The sequence below is a fragment of the Rutidosis leptorrhynchoides genome, chromosome 11 (genome assembly GCF_046630445.1).
Source record: "Rutidosis leptorrhynchoides isolate AG116_Rl617_1_P2 chromosome 11, CSIRO_AGI_Rlap_v1, whole genome shotgun sequence".
Lineage (NCBI taxonomy): Eukaryota > Viridiplantae > Streptophyta > Magnoliopsida > Asterales > Asteraceae > Rutidosis > Rutidosis leptorrhynchoides.
Window position 1 is genome coordinate 10,174,987 of NC_092343.1, and position 12,937 is coordinate 10,187,923.

General features: G+C 31.9%; 1 protein-coding gene across 1 annotated transcript; it reads left to right on the plus strand.

Moving 5' to 3' along the window:
* Positions 1-10,704: 10,704 nt before the first annotated feature.
* LOC139877695 (uncharacterized) lies at positions 10,705-12,589 on the plus strand. The gene is made up of 4 exons (XM_071865122.1): positions 10,705-10,973; positions 11,115-11,157; positions 11,270-11,358; positions 11,501-12,589. Exons 1-4 carry the CDS (start codon positions 10,908-10,910, stop codon positions 11,576-11,578), a joined length of 276 nt encoding a protein of 91 aa, XP_071721223.1. The 5' UTR covers positions 10,705-10,907; the 3' UTR covers positions 11,579-12,589.
* Positions 12,590-12,937: the final 348 nt, after the last annotated feature.

A 12,937-nucleotide genomic window follows, 5' to 3' on the forward strand; every position in this document is an offset into this window, starting at 1 on the left:
GTACATATTTACAACTAATATTATTAACATAATTATAAGTATTATGAATATTACTATCATTAACATTAATATTAGTATTTAATATAAGTATTAACTATATTTGTATAATTAACATTAATTTTATCATTTAAAGTATCATTATTATAAATCTACATTCTTATAAGACTATTATTAATATTATCATTTAATTTATTAGTACTATGAAAGTTATTTTTATTATTAGCATAATTGCTCTAAGTGTTATTATAACTAGTATTTTATAAACAAAAAGGGTAATTACATAAGAGTAAATTTAAGATACATAACTTATCTTTATTAATATTTTTTTATACGAAATGAATACATTTAATTAAAGAATAATATATATATATATGTGTTATTAAAATTATATCACTAATAATAATAAATATATTTATTCGATTACGATTATATATATATATATATATTAATGAATACACAAATGATATAGGTTCGTGAATCCGAGGCCAACCCGTCACATATTCAATGATGTTATATGTATTTTTACTACAAAATACATTAGGTGAGTATATAGTCCCACTTTTAAACTCTAAATATTTCGGGATGAGAATACATGTATTTTATGTTTTACGTTATGGACACAAGTAACTGAAAAATATATTCTACGTTGAGTTGTACCACTGGCATACTTCCCTGTAGCTTGGTAACTAATATTTACAGCGGTATTGTAAACGCGAATCCTGTTGATAGATCTATCGGGCCTGACAACCCCAACCGGACTGGACGACCAGTATTCAACGGTTGCACAGTACTTCGTTTTGTGACTACACTTGGTACAGTGTAGTAAGATTTCATATTAAAGGGAATATGCGACGTGATTAATTGTTAAGTATGGTTACCAAGTGCTCAACCACTTAGAATATTTTTATTAAAATGTTTACATATGAAATCTTATGGTCCATAGTTATAACGCTGCTAGCAACAAACCTATATATCTCACCAACTTTATGTTGACGTTTTAAAACATGTTATTCTCAGGTACGAATTAAGTCTTCCGCTGTGCATTTGCTCAATTTAAGGACATTACTTGGAGTCCACCATCGCAATGGGACCAACTGTTGAAGAATTCGTCCGGATGGATAAGGACGGGTCCTTTCAGTAGGAGAATGTTTGACATGTTCTAAGGTCAAATCAGAGCATCAGAAACCATCAGGTCTACTTCAACAACCCGAAATCCCGGAATGGAAATGGGAAAACATTACCATGGATTTCATCACTAAATTGCCAAGGACTGCAAGTAGTTTTGATACTATTTGTGTAATAGTTGATCGTCTCACCAAATCAGCACACTTCCTGCCAATAAGATAAGATGACAAGATGGAGAAGTTAGCACGACTGTATTTGAAGGAAGTCGTCTCCAGACATGGAATACCAATCTCTATTATCTCTGATAGGGATGGCAGATTTATTTCAAGATTCTGGCAGACATTGCAGCAAGCATTAGGAACTCGTCTAGACATGAGTACTGTCTATCATCCACAAACTGATGGGCAGAGCGAAAGGATGATACAAACGCTTAAAGACATGCTACGAGCATGTGTTATTGATTTCGGAAACAGTTGGGATCGACATCTACCATTAGCAGAATTTTCCTACAACAACAGCTACCATTCAAGCATTGAGATGGCGCCGTTTGAAGCACTTTATGGTAGAAAGTGCAGGTCTCCGATTTGTTGGAGTGAAGTGGGGGATAGACAGATTACGGGTCCAGAGATTATACAAGAAACTACCGAGAAGATCATCCAAATTCAACAACGGTTGAAAACCGCCCAAAGTCGACAAAAGAGCTACGCTAACATTAAAAGAAAAGATATAGAATTTGAAATTGGAGAGATGGTCATGCTTAAAGTTGCACCTTGGAAAGGCGTTGTTCGATTTGGTAAACGAGGGAAATTAAATCCAAGGTATATTGGACCATTCAAGATTATTGATCGTGTCAGACCAGTAGCTTACCGACTTGAGTTACCTCAACAACTCGCGGCTATACATAACACTTTCCACGTCTCGAATTTGAAGAAATGTTTTGCTAAAGAAGATCTCACTATTCCGTTAGATGAAATCCAAATCAACGAAAAACTTCAATTCATCGAAGAACCCGTCGAAATAATGGATCGTGAGGTTAAAAGACTTAAGCAAAACAAGATACCAATTGTTAAGGTTCGCTGGAATGCTCGTAGAGGACCCGAGTTCACCTGAGAGCGTGAAGATTAGATGAAGAAGAAATACCCGCATCTATTTCCAGAAGATTCGTCAACACCTTCAACAGCTTAAAATTTCGGGACGAAATTTATTTAACGGGTAGGTACTGTAGTGACCCGAACTTTTCCATGTTTATATATATATTAATTGAGATTGATATTTACATGATTAAATGTTTCCAACATGTTAAGCAATCAAACTTGTTAAGACTTGATTAATTGAAATATGTTTCATATAGACAATTGACCACCCAAGTTGACCGGTGATTCACGAACGTTAAAACTTGTAAAAACTATATGATGACATATATATGGATATATATATAGTTAACATGATACTATGATAAGTAAACATATCATTAAGTATATTAACAATGAACTACATATGTAAAAACAAGACTACTAACTTAATGATTTTTAAACGAGACATATATGTAACGATTATCGTTGTAAAGACATTTAATGTATATATATCATATTAAGAGATATTCATACATGATAATATCATGATAATATAATAATTTAAAATCTCATTTGATATTATAAACATTGGGTTAACAACATTTAACAAGATCGTTAACCTAAAGGTTTCAAAACAACACTTACATGTAACGACTAACGATGACTTAACGACTCAGTTAAAATGTATATACATGTAGTGTTTTAATATGTATTTATACACTTTTGAAAGACTTCAATACACTTATCAAAATACTTCTACTTAACAAAAATGCTTACAATTACATCCTCGTTCAGTTTCATCAACAATTCTACTCGTATGCACCCGTATTCGTACTCGTACAATACACAGCTTTTAGATGTATGTACTATTGGTATATACACTCCAATGATCAGCTCTTAGCAGCCCATGTGAGTCACCTAACACATGTGGGAACCATCATTTGGCAACTAGCATGAAATATCTCATAAAATTACAAAAATATGAGTAATCATTCATGACTTATTTACATGAAAACAAAATTACATATCCTTTATATCTAATCCATACACCAACGACCAAAAACACCTACAAAAACTTTCATTCTTCAATTTTCTTCATCTAATTGATCTCTCTCAAGTTCTATCTTCAAGTTCTAAGTGTTCTTCATATATTCTACAAGTTCTAGTTACATAAAATCAAGAATACTTTCAAGTTTGCTAGCTCACTTCCAATCTTGTAAGGTGATCATCCAACCTCAAGAAATCTTTGTTTCTTACAGTAGGTTATCATTCTTATACAAGGTAATAATCATATTCAAACTTTGGTTCAATTTCTATAACTATAACAATCTTATTTCAAGTGATAATCTTACTTGAACTTGTTTTTGTGTCATGATCCTACTTCAAGAACTTTCAAGCCATCCAAGATCCTTTGAAGCTAGATCATTTCTTGTCACTTCCAGTAGGTTTACCTACTAAACTTGAGGTAGTAATGATGTTCATAACATCATTCGATTCATATATATAAAACTATCTTATTCGAAGGTTTAAACTCGTAATCACTAGAACATAGTTTAGTTAATTCTAAACTTGTTCGCAAACAAAAGTTAATCCTTCTAACTTGACTTTTAAAATTAACTACACACATGTTCTATATATATATGATATGCTAACTTAATTATTTAAAACCTGGAAACACAAAAAACACCGTAAAACCGGATTTACGCCGTCGTAGTAACACCGCGGGCTGTTTTGGGTTAGTTAATTAAAAACTATGATAAACTTTGATTTAAAAGTTGTTATTCTGAGAAAATGATTTTTATTATGAACATGAAACTATATCCAAAAATTATGTTTAAACTCAAAGTGGAAGTATGTTTTCTAAAATGGTCATCTAGACGTCGTTCTTTCGACTGAAATGACTACCTTTACAAAAACGACTTGTAACTTATTTTTCCGACTATAAACCTATACTTTTCTGTTTAGATTCATAATATAGAGTTCAATATGAAACCATAGCAATTTAATTCACTCAAAACGGATTTAAAATGAAGAAGTTATGGGTAAAACAAGATTGGATAATTTTTCTCATTTTAGCTACATGAAAATTGGTAACAAATCTATTCCAACCATAACTTAATCAACTTGTATTGTATATTATGTAATCTTGAGATACCATAGACACGTATACAATGTTTCGACCTATCATGTCGACACATCTATATATATTTCGGAACAACCATAGACACTCTATATGTGAATGTTGGAGTTAGCTATACAGGGTTGAGATTGATTCCAAAATATATATAGTTTGAGTTGTGATCAATACTGAGATACGTATACACTGGGTCGTGGATTGATTCAAGATAATATTTATCGATTTATTTATGTACATCTAACTGTGGACAATTAGTTGTAGGTTACTAACGAGGACAGCTGACTTAATAAACTTAAAACATCAAAATATATTAAAAGTGTTGTAAATATATTTTAAACATACTTTGATATATATGTATATATTGTTATAGGTTCGTGAATCAACCAGTGGCCAAGTCTTACTTCCCGACGAAGTAAAAATCTGTGAAAGTGAGTTATAGTCCCACTTTTAAAATCTAATATTTTTGGGATGAGAATACATGCAGGTTCTATAAATGATTTACAAAATAGACACAAGTACGTGAAACTACATTCTATGGTTGAATTATCGAAATCGAATATGCCCCTTTTTATTAAGTCTGGTAATCTAAGAATTAGGGAACAGACACCCTAATTGACGCGAATCCTAAAGATAGATCTATTGGGCCTAACAAACCCCATCCAAAGTACCGGATGCTTTAGTACTTCGAAATTTATATCATATCCGAAGGGTGTCCCGGAATGATGGGGATATTCTTAAATATGCATCTTGTTAATGTCGGTTACCAGGTGTTCACCATATGAATGATTTTTATCTCTATGTATGGGATGTGTATTGAAATATGAAATCTTGTGGTCTATTATTATGATTTGATATATATAGGTTAAACCTATAACTCACCAACATTTTTGTTGACGTTTTAAGCATGTTTATTCTCAGGTGATTATTAAGAGCTTCCGCTGTCGCATACTTAAATAAGGACGAGATTTGGAGTCCATGCTTGTATGATATTGTGTAAAAACTGCATTCAATAAACTTATTTTGTTGTAACATATTTGTATTGTAAACCATTATGTAATGGTCGTGTGTAAACAGGATATTTTAGATTATCATTATTTGATAATCTACGTAAAGCTTTTTAAACCTTTATTGATGAAATAAAGGTTATGGTTTGTTTTAAAATGAATGCAGTCTTTGAAAAACGTCTCATATAGAGGTCAAAACCTCGCAACGAAATCAATTAATATGGAACGTTTTTAATCAATAAGAACGGGACATTTCAGAAGGAGTCTCTGAACAAATCACAAGGACTAAACTTGTACATTAAGAATCCTGATGATTCTGTTTCTGATGAAATCTTTAGCGAATACCTTGTTTCTGACTCCAAACTCTTGCGGACAAATTTACTTCACCATCCTTCGATATTCGAAATTCCAAGATATCATCGTATCTTTTATTATAAATATCCTCCGTATTTCTGAAGATATTTTCATAACTATTCTTATCTGAATCATTAATCTATTTGTGCTATCAGTGTTACATCATATAGAAACTGTTAGTTTCTATATTCTGTAAACTTTCGAGCTTAAATTATGAATGTTATTGAAGTAATGTTGGGAACTGATGCACGAGTTAGTATAATATAATGACACTTGATCAATGAGATTATATTACAGTAAGTCTTGCTGAGTTTCTAATGGGACGTGATGATTCACAGATTCTAACGTCATCATGTGCCATGTTACACGACTCTTACATTCTAGTTAACCTCTTAACATATCAAGAACATAATTACTTGATAGTTCTATCCTTTCTGGATATTCAGGTAATTTGACAAATCAAATCGTGCGATTACGTTCCTTCTTGTTTAAGAACATTAAGTTCATTCGAAACTCCATATCCACGAATTCTGAACTATTACTTAATGTGCTTAATGGAAAGAAGAGAAAACACAGCATAAAACTTCGAAGTGTAAATGGGGGGTATAAATCGCAGCAAATAGGAGAAAACATTAACTGTGGATGACAATGATTATAGGAAACAGAAACAGGGATATTGAAATATAAGGGGAGATATAAAGCTCGACAACAACACAGAAATTACAAACCGTGTACATCAATGCGTATAGCCGTATAAAGACACGGGAGAATTAGAAATATTATAACCCCAAGGTAAAAATAGAAGTGAATAGATTCCTCCGGTGGTAAATAAAAAAGAAGAATGACAGATACGATAGTCAGAATAAGAACAAGGATCAGAACTAGATTAAGCATTTTCAAAATCTTTGGAAATATGAAATAAGGAAGAAAGTATAGGAATGATGAGAATAATGGAACGGAAGAGCTTAATTTATAATGGACATATCAGACAGAGTAATCGAGGCAGATCACCGTATTTAAATATAGAGATCTTAATTTCCTTATTCGTCGAAGAATCAAATCTTTTAGATTTCGAAGATTTTCTTTTAAATCCCTTGAAATCCGGAATTCAATCATGACTACGTCAAAAGTTAAAACGAATCTACCTTTATTCAATTCACTCTTTTGTGATAACTTCACTCGTACTCTTCACATAATCAAATTGTTTATCCATATTACTCAATGATGATCAAACTCTATTTATCGACTCATATTCGTCATGAAAACATTTTTATTGTCAGCCATGACGACCTCAATCAAATTTCGGGACGAAATTTTTTTAACGGGTAGGTACTGTGACGACCCGGAAATTTTTGATCAAATTTAAACTTAATCTTTATATAATTCCGACACGATAAGCAAAGTCTGTAATGTTGAGTCTCAGAAATTTTAGAAACTATGTTCATATGTTCAAGTTACCCTTTGACTATTTCCGACGATTCACGAACAACTATTTGTAAATAGGTATGTATATATTTAAATATATATATATATATATGATTTGAAATATAATTTGTGATGTAATTGTTTTTGTAAAACAAAATACTAAAAGATATAATAGAATTTATTATTAAAATGAATCTATATATAGATATAAAAATTTATTTAATATATTTATTAATTAATTGTAATACTCGGATGACATTTTGTTAGTGTGTTCATATATATCTAATACGAGTTAAAAAGGAACTTATGTGATTTTAAAATAAACGGTGATCCTAAAATAAGTTTTATAAATTATAGGCTTATTAATAATATATTTAGAAGTTATTTGATAAATATTAGCAATAACTATATTTTACTTGGAATTGGGAGTGAATAATTAATGTAATTTTTAGTTAATAATTAATGACTGAATTTTATACCATAATGATCAGAATAAATAATTATAACTAATACAAAAATTTAGAATCTTTCTCAAGACTTTTATTCACCACTGTTTAACCACGGAACACGAACTACACCTAATAAGTGTCGACAGTCAGTCTATGAGTTGTAAAACACATTTTAATATTTTATGATTCATATGAAAACCACCTAATATTATATACTAAGAACACGTTTTTTTTTCCTTAGAAGGTGATAAAGTCCGATGGCTTCACTGTATGTTTGTTATGCATCTTTTTCAATCCCATTCAAAGAACAATAATATATATAATATAATACATATATATACATGTGACTATGAATTTAATAGACACCATTCTTCAATTCTTTCTTTACTTATATTATGTATTTCCTATAACACATTACTTTTAACCATGGTTCCTAGCTAGTAAATGTTTAATCCACAAACCACACAACCACCCTAAATCACCACCATCGATCAAAACATCACCATTATCCTTACGTTTATTTTTCCTGTTTTTTTCTCTTCATGTCGAGTTCCACAACCATTCACCACCACAATCCGCCGTTTATTTATTTATTTTTCTATTGCACAACCGCCACTCAAACCATCACTCCTAATTCTAAGTTGATGCAACTGCTATTCGCTTCCTTGTGTTCTATTTTTTGTTCACTTCGTGACCACCACCCAACCACCTTGAACTTACAACCCAAACCGCCACCAAAATGAGTCACCATCGGCCAAACACCTTGCACCCACTTCACCGGGTTACAACCACCACCTTTATTCCTTTATGTTTCTATCGACCCAAACCTCACCATCTTCGCTACCCACAGCCCACCGTCACCTACTATGGTAGCTGGGCAACTGTTATCGCCACCTAAAACTACTCAAGAACATCAAACAACCACTGTTGCTACCACTGCTATATTTTTCTGTACCATTTCTGTTAAATGCTGCCGCTACAGTAATAATACGATGATGAAGAAGAATACAGGAAGTTTTTCTTGCAGCTGTGTTGTTTCCCTTCGTAACCCAACACCACTCTCAATCATAATTAAATACTACTTACTATTGTTTTACTGTTTCTGTTCGGAGATAAACTCGTCACAACGTAAACCGTCATGTTATCACCATGAACCAATGAGTGCCGCTGCTATACGTTACTATTACCCTGATCAAATAATGATGATACAAAATGAAGACGTGATAGGGATGATGTTAAAAAAAAAAAATGAAAACTAGAAGAGATAATGGCAAAGTGCTACTCGTGCATTTTGTTTTGTTTTGGGGCCACTCGTTTTTATTTTCTTATTATATGAACCGTGATCGTGATTCATGATCATAATGGCAAGATAGATATATTAGATTAATAGGAGCTTTATCAATTAACTAGTGGGACTAGTTATATGGCCGACAAAAAAAAAAAATAACAGTTTTGTATATGTCATATATTTAAAATCGCGACATATTAAAACATATAGGTAGCGGATGAATGGTTGTATATTTGTTTGTGTTCAATCGAAAGGTCGGGGCTTCGAGCCCGGGCTCGGGCATTTTTTTTTTAGAAACACATAGCGAAATGGTTAAGGATGTATTCGGGTTAGCGGGACGTCGCGGGTCCAAACCCGGACCTGGGCATTTTTTTAAGGACTACTTCTTGGAGGTTCGTGAATCCGAGGCCAACCCTGCATTGTTCAATATAGACATATGTATTTTTACTACAAAATACATTAGGTGAGTTTCATTACTCCCTTTTTAAATGCTTTTGTAATATATATTTTTGGGATTGAGAATACATGCGCTGCTTTATAAATGTTTGACGAAATAGACACAAGTACTTAAAACTACATTCTATGGCTGAATTATTAAACCGAATATGCCCCTTTATAGTCTGGTAATCTAAGAATTAGGGAACAGACACCCTAATTGACGCGAATCCTAAAGATAGATCTATCGGGCCCAACAAGTCCCATTCAAAGTACCGGATGCTTTAGTACTTCGAAATTTATATCATGTCCGAAGGAGGATCCCGGAATGATGGGGGATATTCTTATATGCATATTGTGAATGTCGGTTACCAGGTGTTCAATCCATATAAATGATATTTTTGTCTCTATGCATGGGACGTACGTTTATGAGAAATGGAAATATGAAATCTTGTGGTCTATTAAAATTATGAAACGATTATTTATGTTAAACTAATGAACTCACCAACCTTTTTGATTGACACTTTAAAGCATGTTTATTCTCAGGTACGAAAGAAATTTTCCGCTGTGCATTTGCTCATATTAGAGATATTACTTGGAGTCATTCATGACATATTTCAAAAGACGTTGCATTCGAGTCATCAAGTTCATCAAGATTATTATTAAGTCGATTATAGTTGGATATATTATGATATAGTATGCATGCCGTTAACTTTCGATGTAATGAAAGATTGTCTTTTCAAAAACGAATGCAATGTTTGTAAAATGTATCATATAGAGGTCAAGTACCTCGCGATGAAATCAACTATTGTGAATCGGTTGTAATCGATATGGACTTCGTCCAGATGGATTAGGACGGGTCATGAAAGGCGGAGCAAGACACCTTGCGTCTGCCGAGAAGCAAGGTCGCAAGAGCCACTTGCTTCTGCCGAGAAGCAAGGTCGCATGAGCACCTTGCGTCTCACGGGAAGCAAAAGGGCAAAAGTACCTTGCGTCTTGCGCGGGCAAAATCTTAAGTTTTCTATTTTGTAGGTTTTGAGTAAAAAAAGTTGAAAAAATGAACATTTAGGTGATAAACCCTTAGATAAAGAGTGAAGCGATGGTCCTGCATATTGTAGCGAGATATATATGTTGTAATACATGACTTTGCTATGTACCTTAAATATTGTTTTGGTGATTCGTAATTACTATCAATCATTGATGCAAAGCCCTAATTAAATGAAAAAGTAATAAAAAATATATGAATACTTCACAATAGTTTTTTAAATAATGTTTTTTTTTTAACAAAAAGTGAAAAAAAAAACTTGTTAAATAGGTTTTAAAAAGGAAAAATGCCAATTTTTTTTGTATATAAAGAAGGAAATTAAGATACTGTCTCTGTTGAAGAATTGCAACCATAAACAACTAAAACTCTAAACGACGACATGTGTAATTTATACATAGATAATATGTACGATGTACGATAACCAAATGAGTTTCAAAGGTGAAACTGTTATTTTCGTAATTATTAGGGTGTAAACTGTAAAATATATATTCGGTCTAACTAAATATCCCGGCTTATCAATTGGATTGAAAATTTTGGGGATTAGGGTTTTGCGATCAAAACAGAACAGAGAAATGGCGGCATCAAATAATCTCCAAGAGACCTTGAAACCTTTTCATCAAAGAGCTGTTGAAGCTGAGGTATATTATCATCTACTATTTTAGGTTTTAATTATACAAGAAACAGTAAATTAGTTACCATTTTGCAGAAGTTTATGTTCTAATTTACTAATTTAGGGTTTAATCATACATGTCACTGTAACGTTTTTTATTTATTTAAAGGAACGGTTGGCAAGACTTGAAGCTGCCATTGCTACAACTAAAGGTTGGTGCTTTAATCAATTTACTCGAATTATTAATTTAATATTATAATTTATAATTCAATTTTATAAATTTATATTCAAGCAGTTGTTATATTTTTATTATTTTTATTGTAGACTCTGGGAATGAGGAACTATTGAATAAAGTAGCTGAATTGCAAAAACAGTTAGTTGCAAAGTCAAAAGAACTTGCTGAAAAAACAACGGTGAATTATTATCTACTATGATTAACTTGATGTTCGATTTGATACATATTTATTATAAAAGTATAAGTCTTTTGTTTATAATGTTTAAAATATAAATATGAAGATTGACTGTTTAAAAAATTTGATTTTTTATGCTCTGAAGGAGGTGCAACGAGTTAGTCAAGAAAATGAGAAGTTGCATTATCGTATCACTCATCTACTACGAGCAATACAGAGTTAGTTTCAGAATGAATCAAGCCGTTTTGGGCCATTGTCATTATTTCCTGCATTTTTTGCGATCAAATGTCGTTCATGCACAATAGCAAGTAAGAGTTTTCTCTTTTTTTTGACCTGTTTTTTGTTGACTCTGCTTAAGGTTTCTTGAATGTTTTAGTGCTTATACGGAAGAATAGACGATAAACTTGTGTATACATTTGCTTGTTTTTAAAGTTATATTCATATTCACGGTGTTTGGGTTATTTGTATTGTTTGCATTCTATTTCTATTAAGAAAATTGATGTAGTATCGGTTGCATCAATGGTAAAATCTCAAATACACGTCAGTATGCAGTTTTCTGTTTTTATGCAGTATCATATTAACCCATCTATTACAATTCTCAAAGACATAAAAAGCTTCATGCTTTTTTAGCAGTTAAGCGAAAACCATTAAAAAGTGGTGCGGATGTCTTTAGGGTAATCATATTAGCCTGAATTGATAAATTGACCCAGTTTGTCTTTGTTTTTGGGTAGACATGAACTTATAACTTGTGAACTTCAGAGTTTACTTGGCATAGTTGAATCACTGTTTCTTTAGTAGGCCACATATAGGATATAGGATTATTTGTATGTTAAACATTTATTAAAGACGATTTTAAATGCATGTATATTAGACTGGTTTTGTCCATTTCCGAGGTACTGAAGTTCGCTCGGTTTAAATTAACCCCCGCATGGATTTTGTCACTTGGTTTGATTTGAGATTGGCTCTGTTCTAAACAGTTATTGAACAAATTCCGGCCCATATGAATTTGCAAAACTAAGTCCAGTTTGGATATTTGTTCATTTGGGCTGGTTTAAGATTGAATTAAATGACAGTTTTAGAATTATTTTATAAAACCTTGTACTTTTTGGGTCTTCAGGCAGTTTTGGGTAGAATCCACCCATTTTGCCACCTTTTAAGGAGAAATTTGTTTCATTTAATATCAACGAACCTTCCAACAACTTGGTAGATCCCCCCATTTTGACACCTCTTAAAACTTTATACTATGGATTTCGAGTGTGAATTGATTAAACAAACGTTTACAGCATGCCTTTTTTTTTTTTTTTTTTTTTTTTTTTTTTTTTTTTGCAGTTCTTATTTTGAAACTAAGTTATAACCTGCAGTTCTTTACTAATTCTAATATTCCGTCAACAAAGATTATTTGTTTGAGAATATGATAGTAACTCATTAGTTGAAGTGTTCAGGGTTCAACGGATGGTTGTTAAAATTATAGTTGGTTCGTTTTATATCCATTAATATTTAATAATTAATAATTTAGTTTGATATATACTTAAATAAATAGCAAAAAAAGATGTAATAAAAAAGAATAATACCAACAATTTGA

What these genes read in the sequence shown, in the direction of transcription:
- LOC139877695 (XM_071865122.1), top strand. Translation starts at nt 10,908, where the DNA reads ATGGCGGCATCAAATAATCTCCAAGAGACCTTGAAACCTTTTCATCAA. An exon ending in TGCCATTGCTACAACTAAAG is followed by an intron (nt 11,158 to 11,269) that starts GTTGGTGCTTTA and finishes TTTTTATTGTAG; the next exon opens with ACTCTGGGAATGAGGAACTA. An exon ending in AACTTGCTGAAAAAACAACG is followed by an intron (nt 11,359 to 11,500) that starts GTGAATTATTAT and finishes TATGCTCTGAAG; the next exon opens with GAGGTGCAACGAGTTAGTCA.